The 16,533-nt window shown below is 29.6% G+C and overlaps 1 protein-coding gene across 5 annotated transcripts; it reads right to left on the reverse strand.

Annotated features, from left to right (window-relative positions):
* Nucleotides 1–6,356: 6,356 nt before the first annotated feature.
* On the reverse strand, nt 6,357–10,996 carry LOC137824330 (probable receptor-like protein kinase At2g42960). Of its 5 annotated transcripts, none has more exons than XM_068629922.1 (9): nt 10,817–10,996; nt 10,228–10,358; nt 8,986–9,947; nt 8,787–8,891; nt 8,537–8,659; nt 7,804–7,974; nt 7,593–7,722; nt 7,277–7,486; nt 6,357–6,683 (listed from the first exon to the last, which is right to left on the reverse strand). In XM_068629922.1, exons 3-9 carry the CDS (start codon nt 9,648–9,650, stop codon nt 6,570–6,572), a joined length of 1,518 nt encoding a protein of 505 aa, XP_068486023.1. In that variant the 5' UTR covers nt 9,651–9,947; nt 10,228–10,358; nt 10,817–10,996; the 3' UTR covers nt 6,357–6,569. The 5 variants fall into 5 exon arrangements, with proteins under 5 accessions (XP_068486023.1, XP_068486021.1, XP_068486026.1 ...); XM_068629920.1 differs by having other exon boundaries at nt 10,228–10,733; nt 10,846–10,969; XM_068629925.1 differs by having other exon boundaries at nt 8,986–9,782; nt 10,817–10,929.
* Between the last annotated feature and the right edge of the window lie 5,537 nt (nt 10,997–16,533).

Raw genomic sequence — 16,533 nt, forward strand, 5'->3', positions numbered from 1 at the left:
ATATTTTAAGGTTTTAGTTCCCACACTTTCATTTGTCAAAAAATTCTGAAAATTTGTACGATGTTTCCTAATATAAATTAGAGATTTATCAAACTATTATGAATATATTGCATTCACAAATTTATTACTCATACATTGCATAATGTGTGTTCTAACATGAAATCTTATTATTTTAGTGTTTGTTCTAGATATAACATGTTGAGAAGGAGGGGAAGTGCAAACGCAAAAAAAATCACTTAGATGCACCTTAAGATATTTAAAGTATATTTGTTCACTCACTTTAATGTGTCTTATTCATTCATTTAATAACATTTATTTTTTACTTGCAATGTAATAAGCAATTTGAAAATTGTGAGTGTGGTTACTATGTGATGCAGTGGATATTAACTATTGTAAGAGCTTAAATTGATAGAGGTTAGGATCAGGTAATACCTCAATACAAAAATACTTTAAAATTTGGGGTTTATTATTCATGCACTAATTAAAAAAAAGAATTCAAATGTCATATTTTTCCAATGACCTACAGTCGCTAGATTCGGAAGCATTAGAATATGTAAAGACAACATAGTCAAAATATTTTGTAATCATGTATAACACTTTAGGATAGATAGATGAATTATTAGAATAACATAGAACTTTTTCATATATTTGTAAAACTTTTTGTAGAATGCTATATGTACTAATTTACTGTATGTAGGCTTTCATATTTAAATTATGATATTACATGCATTATTGTTCTGAAAATTTGATATTTATGCATGATTAAAGTATATATATAATAATAAAACATTTTTTTTAAATACCCTAATAACGACGGTTCCATCTAGAATCGTCTTTAAAAATATGTTTTTTTAGCCAACAAGCATTTATAACGACGGTTCCAGTGGGATCTTTAAAAGTACATTTTTTTCATTGTTTATTTTGGAAAAATAACGACATTGTTTTACACGTGTCGTTAATGTGATTTTATAACCATGGTTCTAAAATCGTCATTATAAACAATTAATTTATAACAACAACCAAAATAACGACGGTTCCCGAAATGACGATTCTCATACCATTTTTATATGACATTTTTAATCGTCGTTAAAACATTGTTCTGCACTAGTGAATATTATTGAAGATTCTAATGCTCATAATCTTATTTATTTATTTTGTACTTAAAAGTTAAATATGCTTGTTTTGATTTTCTATAACTATTTAAAAGATTTCAAAAGATGCACTCTAAAATTAAAAGGATATTTTATTTAAACAAATAACTGTCACTACAAGAAATTCATTAAATAGCAATCAAAATTATAGACTATTTTAGATACTAAAAAATTATTTGTATCTAAAATGGTTTCTATTATTAATAAAATTTTATAGAATGATTTCTAAATTGGTATTTAAATTAGCTACTAGGATCTTAACTACTAATATTTTAGATTCTAAATTTGTTTCAATTAATCTTTTAGATACTAATTTAGAATTTAAAATATTAATAACTAAGACCTTTGTAGCTAATAGTTAGATACCAATTTAAAAATCTTTATAATTTTTTATTAATAATAGAAATTACTTTAGATAATAATAATTTTTTTTGTCTCTAAAATTGTCTTTAATTTAGTTTAATAATAACTAATTATTTTGATCTATAAAATTAGTTGCTATTCGATGATTTTCTTGTGGTGTGTACCTCTCTTAGTTCAATTTTCTGTTTAATAATACTAAATATTTTGTGCTAATTTACCTTTAGACTCCAAATTCTTAATAAAATGTTGATTATTGAAAATTGTCACTAGTTAAAAAGTCAAAGCAGGTGAAGCTAATAGGGCTGACTAGTTTAGGGCTGCTTCAATGTTCAAAACATTTATATATATATATATATATATATATATATATATATATATAATCACTAAATAAAAAGATAAATCTACTGCTAATTAAATTTTTTAAAAAATTAAATAATTTGCCTCTACACTTGCACAAACTTATTTCATTTGGATAAGTGATGACTTTGAGGAAACGAGGGAAAACAGTAATTGTTAAAAAATTCTAATTGACCAGAAGACAAATAAAAAGTGACAAAACTTGTTTTCTTTTTTTATGTTGAAAGAAGATCACAAAAGTTTTGTAGATGGCAGAAGTCCAAATCATAATTGCCATAAAATCGGTTTACCATAATTAACGGAAGTAATTAAAAAACTGTTTACCATCCAAATTCCAAACTGTCTTAATTAATTTCATGAATGAATCATTGAGTGCCTCCATTATTGTTTCATTGTTTCCGCTGCCCCCATATTCTCTCCACATAACTTTATCCCTTAACACTTTCTTTCTCTCCGTAGTGTTTTTTTATATCAACAAACAATCAAATAAATCAAATTACAATATTCCAACTCCTAAAAAAACTTTAGGCTATGTCTCCTGTACGTGATTTTAGTTTATTCTAATTTTATCAATCATTCACTCTGAAGTTACGTAGCATAGACACGGACATGGATACTGATACGATATGGACACGGATACAGAAATACGTATAATATTTAAAATGTAGGACACGGCGACACGGATCTACATATTATATAATTATAAATTATATAAATTGACAATAAAGATTTATCTGTACAAGTATGTTTTGGATTTTCTTTGAAACAGAAATATGTTTTTCATGATTGGTTCAAAAAGATTTGTTTTTTACTTTTATAATCATAATAAAAGTTTATACAATAAATTTGAGTTTTTAAAAAATTAATGTATTTTTCTTTTTTAAAATTGTGTTAAAATCGCGTTAGAATTGTCAAAAATCTAACAAATATTTTTTGAATTAGACACTTCATGAATACGTGTTTTACAAGTGTCATACGTATCCGATACGTGTATCCGACACCGACACGCCATTTAAAATAAGTGTCTGAGCTTCAAATCTCTATAGCTAAATTACATTAATTATTCCACCATTTCCCTTTTTAAAATGTCTACACTAATTTTTTTTATGGGATAGTAATGATTTGATAAATAACACTTATTAATTTCTCTTAATCTACATAAAAATCTTAAATTTTGGTCATTATTCAGCAGAAGTGTTAGGTAACTTAAAATAAAGGGGGAAAACATTATTACGTGTATCATTGTTAATTAATAAGCTAATTAGTTTGTTTGTTATTATATTTATTGTTAATTAATAAGCTAATGGGTTTAAGGGCTCTTTCTGAGTTTCTAATATATAGGTTCATAAGGATTTATTGAGATCTTTTTGGTGGTTGAAACATGTTTTGTTGAGTTACTAGAGTAACTTCTTTGTAATAGAATTGAACTATTCTTTAAATATTTCCATTATTTTTTTTATGGGAGATGAAAAAAATGGTTCTTATAAACACATAACTCTCAATCATTAATAATTAATTAAAAGTTATAAATCTCGTTTTTGAGATCTTGCATATTTCTGAAGCCAAGAGTCTGAAAACATAAGACTTGCAATGATCTCTTCGGAAACGAAGTTGATACAGAAACATGAGATAATCCAAGCATTGAGAAGCCAAGATCAAAATCATCTGCCTCGGAGAAAGAACCATCAATGAGCCCTAGTTTGTAAAGAGTGGACAAACAACTGAGACTAGCTAGAAGAAAAAAATGACTAGGAAAATTTACTGTCTAAATTTTTGGATTCATGAGAACAGAAAATAAATAATCAGTTGACATGAAATAAGGATTGTGAAAAGGATTTGTCAAAATTATGATCAGTGGACGTAGAATTAGACATACAAATTTAGCTTACACTATGAAGTTAGTGTTCTGACATCATTTTTCTTTACCATGTTCCCCAATGCCACGAACAATACAATTCATTGATGTTGAAAAGATTGTGTGGCTAGGTATATAATGAAGCACAACTTGCCCAACTTGTCTGCATTATCAGTCCTTCATTTGTCTACATTCGGATACAAACAAATAAAGTTGTTAGCCAATAAAAGTTTGAGTGATATGCAAGCCATCTCTATATATAATAAACAAAATCTTTCTTTAATGTAGGACAGTAAAAACTGATCATGTTTTAATCTTTTATCATAAATCTATGTATAAAATTAAGAGTAGATCAAATAATTTTCTTAAAACATAGCTTATTTCAAATTGTGTAGTAGCTTCTGTGCCATAAACTAGATATGGACATGATTTTGTGTATGGATATGTGTTTCCAAACACGCATGAAATACTGCATTCATGTAGCAAGAGAGAAGATGCTGGAGAAGTTTTGAAGCAACAAAAACAATCTCACAATCTTTCTTTTCAATCTGAATCGATTTTGTGGTTAAAAAGTGACATATACTTGGAGGTGTTCCTTCTAGAAATGGATACTTGTGTTGTTTTACTAGCAAATTCCAATCTCAAAGCAATGACCTAAAATGGTAATAGTTGCCATCTGATTCCCTACAAAATGTGGCTTGAACTGCTAAATGTTAAGACCATGTTTGGAAATCTGTTGGTGAGTGGTGAATATATGTTGATGGTAGAATTCCTTTGCACCAATTTCCAAACACACGGCTCAAAAACATATATTTAATTCAAAATGAGTAAACAAAGTTTCATAATTATGAAGCAGTTATTGAAAAAAATTATCAATGAATATGTAATTTTTCTCTTTCTCGCTGGTTTCCAGATACCAGAAGAAGTACAGTTTCATAAATTAGGACTTCTTTAAACTAATATGAAAAATAATTCTTCTATAAAGTAGTTTATTATACTTTCATATTTTACTTTTTAAAATGTGTTTATGAAGAAACCTGATTAAATAGATAGAAAAAATAAGTGTAAGTTTTTTAACAGTAAAAGAGTGATATTTGAAATAGGTGCTGTAAAAAACACGTTTGTAAAGGGAAGGAAGTAGAAGTCAAAAGCTGTGGCAATATGGGCCAAGTTGCCCCATTCCCCATGGAGCATGTAAAGTGATAGCAGAGAAAGATTGCCATTGATTATTGATGGAAGCAAGAACCCTAGATGCTAGAGAAGCTGTCCCTGAAAATAGGTCTACTTTATCAGGATAATGAATTATTATGTATTCCACTTTCACCGTTTGAAGCCTTCAACTTGAATCATTTCTTTGACTGTCTGCCCAATAAGTGCTTCCTCAAGAAACTCCAATCTATGCATTCTTTTTCCCTTTGGGTGAAATGAGAGAATCAATGAGCCTTCAAATAACAAATCAAAGTTAAAAAGTTTTCCCTTTCTCCTAGTTTCACTAACATCCACTGTACAAATTTTACAATTTAATCTATTTGTGAAAGACAAGATTCCTTGGTCACACCAGCATCAATGGGACAAAAATTCTGCTGAAGAGAATCAAAAGGAAATCATAACTAGCTTAGCCATTCACAATTTTAGTGCATGAACCAACAATGCAAAAGTGAAGAAAGCAACTACTTTTACATCTTATTCATATTGGGTACTGTGCCATTCGGTGGTGGCATCTTCAAATCAAAACTTGACTGTTAGAAATGAAACAATCTAAGGAAATGAAGCAATCTGAGTGCCCTTTTCTTGTTAGATCTTTTGTGCAAGTTGGGATTTGAACCACATGTAGGGCATTGCTTTCCCTACACGTATAAGCACTTCTGTTGACTGTAGAATAAGGAATCAGATTGTAGACAAAATAGCACAATTAAGTCAGAATGCTGCTGCATAAGAACATTCAACTATTTAAAAACCTAAAATAACTGTTGAGAAATTGTATATATTTCCTTTAACACTTGCATCACTTGAAAACAAAGTATAATATTTTTTAAAATTAACAAGGTTAATATAATGCATAAAGATGTATAATATTTTTCGAACACAAATAATATGGAGAGAAAAAAATAATAATTTCACAAAAAAAAATAGTTATTATAATTTAGTCTACTTTTTTTTAGCAAAGCTCCTTAAAAAATAAAGTCTCTGAAGTTAAGAACAAGTTATTTAAGAAAAAATTATTCTTACACGAAAGTTCTACACCACTTTGCAGAAAATCACTGGTACAATATTACTGAATACTATCTTTCACCAAAACATAATGGTTTTTTTACCACTGCAAGAATATTTTGTTAGAATGAAGATATACATATCCATACATTAAATGATGATTATTGAGTCTAATGGTGAAATAGAATCAAAACTTATTTTTTTTATCTAAAAATACCAATGAAGTGATTCAAGATGCTTGAAAAATATATTATCACCTGATTAATGTTTTATTGAAGGTAAAAGCAAAATGACAAGGAAAATGAAGGCAAATATTCGTGTTTTTTTCACTGTAGCCACTCTCCAGCATGCGACCATGTCAAGGGAGTTAAAATAAAATAAATGAAGAATGATGTAAGAAGACAGACCCCACATACAACTGTACAACACTAACACTCACCACCTATATTCATTCAATCCTCTTTGTAAGGCTAGTGTATCATATCTTCAATGGCAACCTTCAATAAAACAAAAAACAAAACCTTCAAAATTTTCTAGGGGGCACATAGTTGGAGATGTGTGGTATAGATAAGTTACTATAACGTGTACAACAGGAATTGTACATGCAAGCTAAGTCATGGGGCTGCCAATTCCTATCCTTGAGTTTTTTCAGCATGCCCCATCTTTTCAGCATCAGATGAACCAGAAATATCCTTCACAGGTTCAATTTCCATGCTCACAGTGCCACTCTTTCTGTTTCTTCTATCCTGAAAGTGATTGTATCCATCTTAAGTTTTGATGTTTTGTCAACATATATACTTCAACATTCCAGATATAAGCACCAAAAAACTTGCATTAAAAAAAGGGCCAAGTATGCAGAATGGTATTTCCCTTGATAAAGTCCTCCAGAGAAAAATTATTAGATTTAGTCCTTGTAAATTTTAAAATTTTTGAAAATTGTCCTTGTCACCATTTATTGATGATGAAACGTGCATATAAATATGTCACATTTCATGTCTTCTCAGAGTAATCATTAACGTTATGCTTATGCCCATCACAGCTACATATGATGACAAAGACCTCTTGAAAAGATTTTAAATTTACAAGAATCATAAATATTTTTCTACAAGGGCTAAAACCAAAATTGACTAAAAACATATTTTACCCCTAACCAAGAGTTTTCATTCAATATTGTATTCCTTTTAGTTGGTGGTAGGATAAGCAACACATGTGGGAAGGAAATAATGTTAAGGATGATGCAGACAAGGTCAAAAGGTAGCAAAAATGTGATAAAAGAAAACACTGAGACTCAACTCAACTCAACAGAAGTTATATGAAATGACAAAGCATCGAAGGGAACCTCTCGGTATGGATATTCATCAGCTTCAAGCATCCTCACAACTTGACTCATTTTGGGCCTCTTGTCAGCATCAGGATCAATACACCTAAGTGCAACCAAAAGAGTGCGCTTCAAAGCACGCAGCGGTGGTTTAACTTGAAGGTTTGAGTCCACTACTTCTTCAGCCCTCCTTGTCCCTACCATCATTTTGAGCCATTCAACTAGATTAACCTGTCACAAATGAGCATGAACAATATCTAATCACAATTAAGAATCACTTCCAGTTGAAAGCATGGTTAGAACTAGCAAGCTGGCAGAGGTGACAAGGATTAGACACCTCATTGGCAGGACGTGCATAGTCTACAGGGTCCCTTCCAGTAACTGCTTCCAGCAAGAGGACACCAAAGCTGTAAATGTCACTCTTCTCATTTAACAAACCACTGTTAGCATATTCTGGTGCCACATAACTGTAATCGACAACAGAAGTGAGTTTCAATAGTATAAATGCTGTAAGTATTAAATAAGGGGTAATGAATTTTTCGGTATACCCAAACGTTCCCATTACTCTTGTCGTTATGTGACTTTCTCCTGAATCCAAAAGTTTGGCCAAGCCAAAATCAGAAACCTTTGCATTGAATTCATCATCAATCAATATGTTGCTAGACTTTATATCCCGATGAATAACTTTTGGTTCTATTGCTTCATGTAAATAAGCAAGCCTGCCACCAGTGACAGTATAATAGAGGGGTTTATCAGCATGACAAGGTCCACTGTTGAAACTTCCACAAACATAGACTTGTAACTAAGTAAAATTAAAACTACAGTAGCTCACATATCCACTAAGACTTTGTTTGAACTCATTGAAGGAATGGAATCCATTCCATCCAAAACTCCTCCTTAACGTTTTTCTAATTCAATTTCATTTCTTCCAAAAATACTTTAACAATGCAATGGCATTTCCTCTCCATTCCAACCATCAATAGATATCCAAATATAGCCAAAGATTAGAGAGTTTACTAAGTGGCCCCATGGACAGCCAGCTCTTATTGTTGCTCAATCTAAAAACCTAATGAGCTTAGATATTTCAATATGCTGAAATAGCATAATATTATCAAGGAACAGATAACAGACCATTAAATATATTTTGTCATGCTCAAAATACAAATAGTAACATAGCATTAATTCAAGGAACAGAGTATTTTTATAATAACCAGGTAAGTTGGCACAGACTATACATATGATTATCATGGCCTATGTTTTTAAATTGCACACTGAACTTACGCTTTGGCAGTGCCAAGTATAACTTTCAAGCGGGCCTCCCAAGTAAGTGTCCCATGCTGGTGCATGTCTCCATGTAACCACTGTTCTAAGTTACCATTGTTCACATATTCATACACAAGCAGCCTGAATATCAATTGGGAAGTACATTCATTATAACACATAAAGAGACATAACATGGAGAAAAGCTTCAGTTCAGATTTTGGACCACGGAGGAGAACATAACTATCACAAACCCAAGAAAAAAATTTACCTATGAACTCCCTCTACACAATATCCAAGAAGGCGTACAAGATGCTTATGTCTAACATGTCCTATAGCCTCCACTTCAACCCTGAATTCTTTCTCAGCTTGTCCCCTGCGAATTCAATGTAGAAATCAATTACACAACAAGTACATGTAGTGTCAGAAAAAAATTAAAGTGTACATCAATGATCAATAAATATCCTTACAAGTTATTAAGAAGCTTCTTCACTGCCACCTCAATTCCATTAATCAGTCTTCCCTTGTAAACAATCCCATATCCACCCTCACCAATAATGTTCTCCGTTGAGAATCGTTTGGTTGCCATTTCCAGATCTCTAAGTGTAAACCAGTGGCCCCACCCAAGATGAGAAAATTCTGGCAAGCCAACTAATGGAGAGGCAGTGGCCAACCCTCCATGTGACAATGTAGATTGTTTCTTAACATTCCCAGAGCTTCCTTCTTCTGCGGACATTGAACTAAATCCTCTCTCATGATGATAAATTGAGCTGCACTGACTGATATTATCAGGATCTCCAGATTTTCTGTTACCCAAATGAACTGATACATTATCTGAATTCTTATCACTTATCTTGTTATGAACAGGCGTAAGCACATTTTCTTGTTGGACATGAGAACTCAAAACCCCAACCTTGTCAACGTCGATATCTTTGGAGATATTTGGTATTTGGGATATAGAATACTTGTCCAAAGATCTCCTAGACTTTCTCCGAAACATCACCCATATCGATAATATACAAAGAATAAGCACTATAAATGCACCAACACCTACCCCAATCAAAACCCATCGTCTCAACCCCAAAAATGGTGTCTTCTTTGTCAATTCCCCTTTCAAAGAACTGTTGGATGACATAACTGGTTGCACCGAGTCAATCAGTAGCGTCCCCACAAGTTCTTCAGCTGGTAGAACCAAGACATTCCCACCCAACTACAGGATTCAAGGTAAGTATTCCATTCCCCTTACTCAATGCTTTGAAACACACATCTGAACATTCCAATTTACAACCAACATTTCAGGTCTTGAAACAATGCCATAAACAAAAAGCCAGTTTCAACAAATCACTAACAGCATGTTAATCACGATTTGAGATAATCTCGGACAACAAAGTTTCCAGTAAGCTAAATTTGACGATCGCAAACTCATCTCAGGCTTTATTGGCAGGCAGTGGCATACAAAAAAAAAGACAGAATCCAATTATTACAAGAAGCATACGTAATTCAGCAGTTTCAAAACCAATATTAGAAAGACATATTGAGTGATTTCACAGTTCATTGGGAAAACAAAATAACCGGTTGAATGTTGGTTCTCAACACAATTTCTAATTAAAAGAAAAGGAAACCAGGAAAGCATCACTTATGATCCAAGCAAACAAAAGAGAAAGTGAAATGTATATTATCCAAAAAGTGGTTAAGAAAGACAAAGCATTTACCTTTGTAGTGATCCAAGGTAGCTAGACTCCTGAATCTTCTACCCAAAGAAGCAACAGGTTTCACACCTCATTTTGAACTGACAAGAGACTCAATGTGCAAAAAATGCCTGTGGCTGAGCAACACACATACCCTACAGCAGAATCCAGATGCAGCAAAACATGAAGTGGCACACTAATAGGTAACAAGTGGGGCCATACTTGAACAAAAAAAAAGACTGTGGTAAGATATTAAGAAGACAAAGTGGAAGGGGATGGCAGACAAAAATATTATTTTGATAGGAAAAATGGAGAGTGAGAGAGAGTGGGTGGATATTGGTACTAATTTTAGAGAGGAGAAAGAGTAAATGCAGTAAAGTGGTTGGTGGGTGTTGTGTCTGAGGGCAGAACCAGAACAAGCTGGAAAGGAAACTTGGTTTGTAATGAAGGAAAGCAGAGGGAGAGAGAGAAACAGTAAAGGGAAAGCAATTGTGAAATGAATAGGTATGTATGACACTGTTTATTGATTGCTGGAAGAAAGAAAATAAGAAAAGAAAAATTGTAATGAGTAATCAAGAAAGGTAAAGTAAAGTGAAGAGAGAGAAGGGTCAACCTCAATCCAACATAACAGAGGGAGCTAACCTAAGCACCAAATCTAGGCTTCCTCTGATGTCATGTCTGCTCACCAAACTGTCCTATTTATGTGAAAAGGAAAAATCTTACGCAAATCTTGAAACTTGGCTTGGCACCATGCTACTATGCTTCCCCTTCACATGCCAATTCAATTTGCTTTGGGTTTTGGTTTTTGGACATATCCCTAAGATTATAATTCTCTGTTATCAACAGATGGAATGAAAAAATCTAAGTAATAGTTTTTAAATTCTTCAATGCTTTAAATGAGTATGTGAATTTGTAGTGTTTGTACTTGGTATGTTCTACCCCAGATCAATTAGCTTTATATTATGAATGAAAAATGCATAATTTCTCAAACTCAAATTTAGTTAAGTTAAGAAGATGAAGATCTTCCACTTTTTTCCCCATTACAACTCAAATTGTGACTTTCATTTGATAAAAAAAAAGTCTTTTTTTGCTATGAAAACCAATAGCATATATAACATATTATGATAAAAAAAAGTGAATTCCTTACCAGCAATAGCCCCATATAAAATTTGGGTGAATATGATGAGAGAAGTGACTAAGCTAAATGTTCAGAACTCTCCTGAGAGAAAATGACAAGGTCAAGTAAAGAATTAAGCATTTTCTGAGTATGATTATGGGTTTTGAGGGCAAAAAAAGCCACCAATGGAGGAAGAAATAGATACTTTGATTCCAAGCATACTTTTTATTAAAGATAATCCAGACAAAACCTTTGCACTTTTCCACCCCTTTTCAAAATAATAATTACTATTTTTGTATTTTATATTATTACATTAGTTTAAAATTACTATCGGTTCAAACTGTTTTTAAAGTATTATTTTATATCCACATTTAAAAGTTCTTATTTATATGGTTACATTTTTATTTTATTTTAGTGTACTCAACTCTTGTATATTGGTATGCAGCATTTGAATCATTACTTCATGAAGTCTAAATTCGCAGGGAACAGCTTTTTTATACTAATATTTATAGTTAACAAATATAAAATATTGAAATGTATAAAGTACAATTTTATTAAATATCATACTTTCACAAAGATGAGAGTAATTGTTCTCTTGTGATGACGGGAATGAAGAGGTTCTAAAATTAACAATGAGAATTGAAAGAGTTCTTGTTCCTCCACCTCCATCATTTCTTTAGTCACTTCCATAAATTTTATAATTCTTAAAATTATTTTTGAGTAAAAAGATAAAAATAAAAGTAATATTTGATTATGTAACCAGAAGTAAAAAATTACCACTTCTAGATTACATAATTTAGAATCTATTTAATCATTAATAATATCGAATTATATAATATATAAAATTTATTTAAGAAAATAAACATTCCAAATTATATAATTTGGAAGTAAAAAATTACCACTTCCACATTATGTAATTTGGAAAGTTTATTTTCTTAAATAAGTTGTAGATTATGTAATCCGGTATTGTTAGTGGTTAAATAGGTTCTAAATTACGTAATTCAAAAGTTATAATTTTGACTTCTAGATTACATAATTCAGTAAGTTTATTTTTTTAAATAAGTTTGAATTACGTAATCCAGTATTGTGAGTTGTTAAATAGGTTATGGATTACGTAATTTGGAAGTGAAAATTTTTAACTTCTGGATTACGTAATTTGGAAGTGGTAATTTTTTACTTCTAGATTACGTAATCCGTAATTTAAAATATTGTTTTTATTTTTATATTTTTACTAAAGGATAATTTTGAAAATTTCAAATTTATGGAGGTGGCTGAAGAAGTAATAGAGGTGCAAGAAGAAGCAATCGAATTGAAAATATGTGTTATTCAATTGCTCTTTTTAACTCAAAGAAGTTGGACTGATAGCGGGCCGAACATGTAATAGGCCCAATCAATACTTTCCATTATTTACAATCTCTATTCGGCTTTTGCTTCCTTCAACCAATCAATTCTAAACTGCGCCCTAATAATATTTGAAATTTCAGAATTATCTTTTATTTTAAAATTGAAAATTCAGAATTAAAATATATATTTTGATGATAAAATCCGAAATAGATTTATTTCCTTATGTAATATGTGACTTCATTCATAATTCAAAACTGGTCATATATTACACTGGTTACTCGAGCAAACCGGTGTAATATAAGGACTTATCCACTGTACATTTTAAGCCACTATATTTCACCAGTTGGTTCAAGTAATCAGTATAATATGGGGCTACATATAACATCGATGACTTAACTGGTGTTATATGTAATTGACATTTTACAACGCTTACATCTACACGGATGGTAGGACCAGTTTAAAATGCCTCCTAGAACCGGTATAAAATGTCATTTCTGCACTAGTGATAGGATAATTTCAACTTTCATTATTCATATTTATTGAGTATCAACATTTAATAAATGTGAATCAAGTTATATGTTAAATAAATAAAAAAATACATAGTATCTTGAATGTAGTAAAGAGAAAGTGACACAATATATTCAACAAAATTATAATAGAAATTAATAAGCTCTAATATCATATGAAAAATCAATTTTAAATTTAGTTTATTCACAAAATCAATTTCATAAAGTGAAGTTTGACGAATATTATACACATGTTTATAAAATTTGATATCTATAATCAATTTGAAATTTTCAAAAAAAATTGATATTCGTATTTATTGAGTATCAACATTTAATAAATGTGAATCAAGTTATACATTAAATAAATAAAAAATACATAATAGTATCTTGAATGTAGTAAAGAGAAAGTGATACAATATATTCAACAAAATTATAATAGAAATTAAAATGTTCTAATATCATATGAAAAATAATATTAAATTTAATTTATTCACAAAATCAATTTCATAAAGTGAAGTTTGAAGAATATTATATATATATATATATATATATATATATATATATTTATAAAATTTGATATCTATAATCAATTTGAAATTTTCAAAAAATAAAAATAAAAATAGAATAATGATAATTTTCACTATAAGAAAATCATTAAATAGCAACCAAATTTAGAAACAAAAATTAATTAGTCACTATATTGATTAAATTATATATAATTTTAGAGACTAGAAAATTATTGGTATCTAAGTGATTTGTATTATTAATAAAAAATTATAAAATAGTTTCTATATTAGTATCTAAAAGACTAATGTTGATTTTTTTTCGACAAATGTACCGAATCAATTGTAATATAGTACTCTTTAAAGTACGAATGTCAAACCCACAGATAACAATTCTAATTAAGATATTATGTTATAAAACTCATTAAGTATAGAAAATAATTTTGAGAACATGTTCATAACCAAATTAAATATTTCACAAGTACCTCCGAGATTTAGGGTTTGATTCAACCAAAACCAAAACTAACTTATCAAATATAGATAATGATATTTGGGATTGAATTGCGTCTATCTCAATCATCTGTATTCTTGAATAATACAATATATAATACTCAAAACTACTTATTCTTTATGTTTAATTTAAAGTCATTCACCTTGATTCCTCACAGATGAAATTCATAAGATAATTTCTCAAACACTGATCCCTCAAATATTTAACAAATCATCCAGCTTTAGGAACAAAATTATGATGCAATCAATAACCTGGAATCTATTCCTAACATTACAAGTTATCAAGTATTTTCGTCTATTTCAGATCCTTAAAAGTACTTTCCAGTTAAATTTAAGGATCAAAATCAAGACTCCATTGATCAGATAGAATCAAGCAATAAGCATGAAACGAAAATACCAAGAACAAGTAAAAAAGAAAATATTATATATATATATATATATATATATATATATATATCACCAAGAATACATTTGATCAAAGTAGATTACATTCAATCCCAAGTTAGAAAGCACTTAGCCACTCATGACAGCTCCTCCAATCTTCATTCTTGATCTGGATTGCATAAGAAAAGCTGATCTGAGCAAGTTCTTCTCATAAGAAGAGAGGTTTTCTTCTCCTTCTCTCTAAAAATCACTTTTTTTTTCCACCGCCTTCTTTTTTCACTTTGTTCCAAAATTTATATATTGAACTTTAGCTCAAGTGAGCCAATTTAGCTTAAGCTAAATCTTTCGGTGCATTTTTAGCTTGAGCTAGCAATTCTAGCCCAAGCTAGATTAATATTGCACCTTTAATCAAATATGGACAGTTTTAGCTTGAACTAAATCTTCTAGCTTGAGCTAAATCTTCTAGCTTGAGCTAAATCTTCTCGTGATCTAATTAAGTGTTTGCTTTCTTTCTTTCAATGTTTCATATTCATATGCAATTTATACAAAAATTGAGATTAAATTTCTTCATTTGTTTCTTGGTTCAAAATATATAATCGGATTCAATAACTCTCAAATTAGGGTAATTTTCTTACATTAAGCAACAATTAAGTTCCAAAGTGTTCAATTTTTCTCAATCATAAAAACTACACATTGACACTTATCAACCAATATAGACTAATTTAGAATATAAAGTAGTTAGTAACTAAAACCTTAATAATTAATTGTTAGATACCAATTTAGAAACTACTTTATAAAATTTTATTAATAATAAAAACTACTTTAGAAACTAATAATTAATTTATAAAATGATATCTAATTTAGTCAAATATTAACCAGTTATTTTAATCTCTAATATTAATTTCTATTTTTTCTTGTTGCGTTATATATATATATATATGAATAATTTCCAACAATATACTTTTGAGAATTTTGAAATTTCATTACACAACTTTTTTTTCCCATCAAGTTATAAATTTTACCTTTCATTTTTAGATTAAAGTAATAACACTCACAAAGTACTAATTAATTAGCCTTAGCAAAAAAAAATTGTCTTTTCAAACACATAACATGTAATTAAATGTTGTTTAAGGTTTTGTTTGTTGATTAAAAGCAACACTTATAGGAATTTTTTAATTGAAACTCAAGTATTTTCTCCACTATTCACAAATTATAAGATTTTTATATTTTACACAACTAGGAGCAAAAACAACAATCATTATAACAAAATGGGATTTTATTAGTAGTCAAATTATGTTTATAGGTGCTTCAAACCATTACAAAACAATTGGTGGTTATAAAATTTGGAGTAATTATTTCATCACAAATCCATGCACATGTTATCGTCGAAATAACCTTTGGATGGAAGACTACAAACAATTTCTAGAAGAATATGTAATCATCACGAAGTAGAAGCATCGTTTAAAAAAAATTATCAAGTGTAAAAAACTTGTTGGTGGTCAATAAAATGTCACCAAATTATGTGTGAAGATTCCATAATATAAATGTTATTGGTACAATTTAGTTAAATTATAGACTAAAACACTTCCAAATTGATTTAATTAAAATTAATTATATAATTCAAACCAAATTAATATTATGTGTTGAAAAACTATATACTCAACTTTAACACATTAATAATAAGGAAATTTAAAACAAAACACTACAAATTAGTTTATTAAATATTATATTATTACAATAATAAATGTGCAATAAAATAATCATATAAAAAAAGTTAAATAACTTTGTAATACAATAATTAAAAATTAAAATTAATAATTAATGTAATGCAATATGTAATTTGATTTAGTTTTTATTTGTTTGCTCGATAACAAAAACAAACAGAGATAAACTATAAATATCTAGGTAGATCATCGGAAAATTAAAATTAAAATAGTCTTATCACGTCAACACGACATAAAATCGT

Source organism: Phaseolus vulgaris, chromosome 8, assembly GCF_000499845.2.
Source record: "Phaseolus vulgaris cultivar G19833 chromosome 8, P. vulgaris v2.0, whole genome shotgun sequence".
Classification (NCBI taxonomy): Eukaryota; Viridiplantae; Streptophyta; class Magnoliopsida; order Fabales; family Fabaceae; genus Phaseolus; species Phaseolus vulgaris.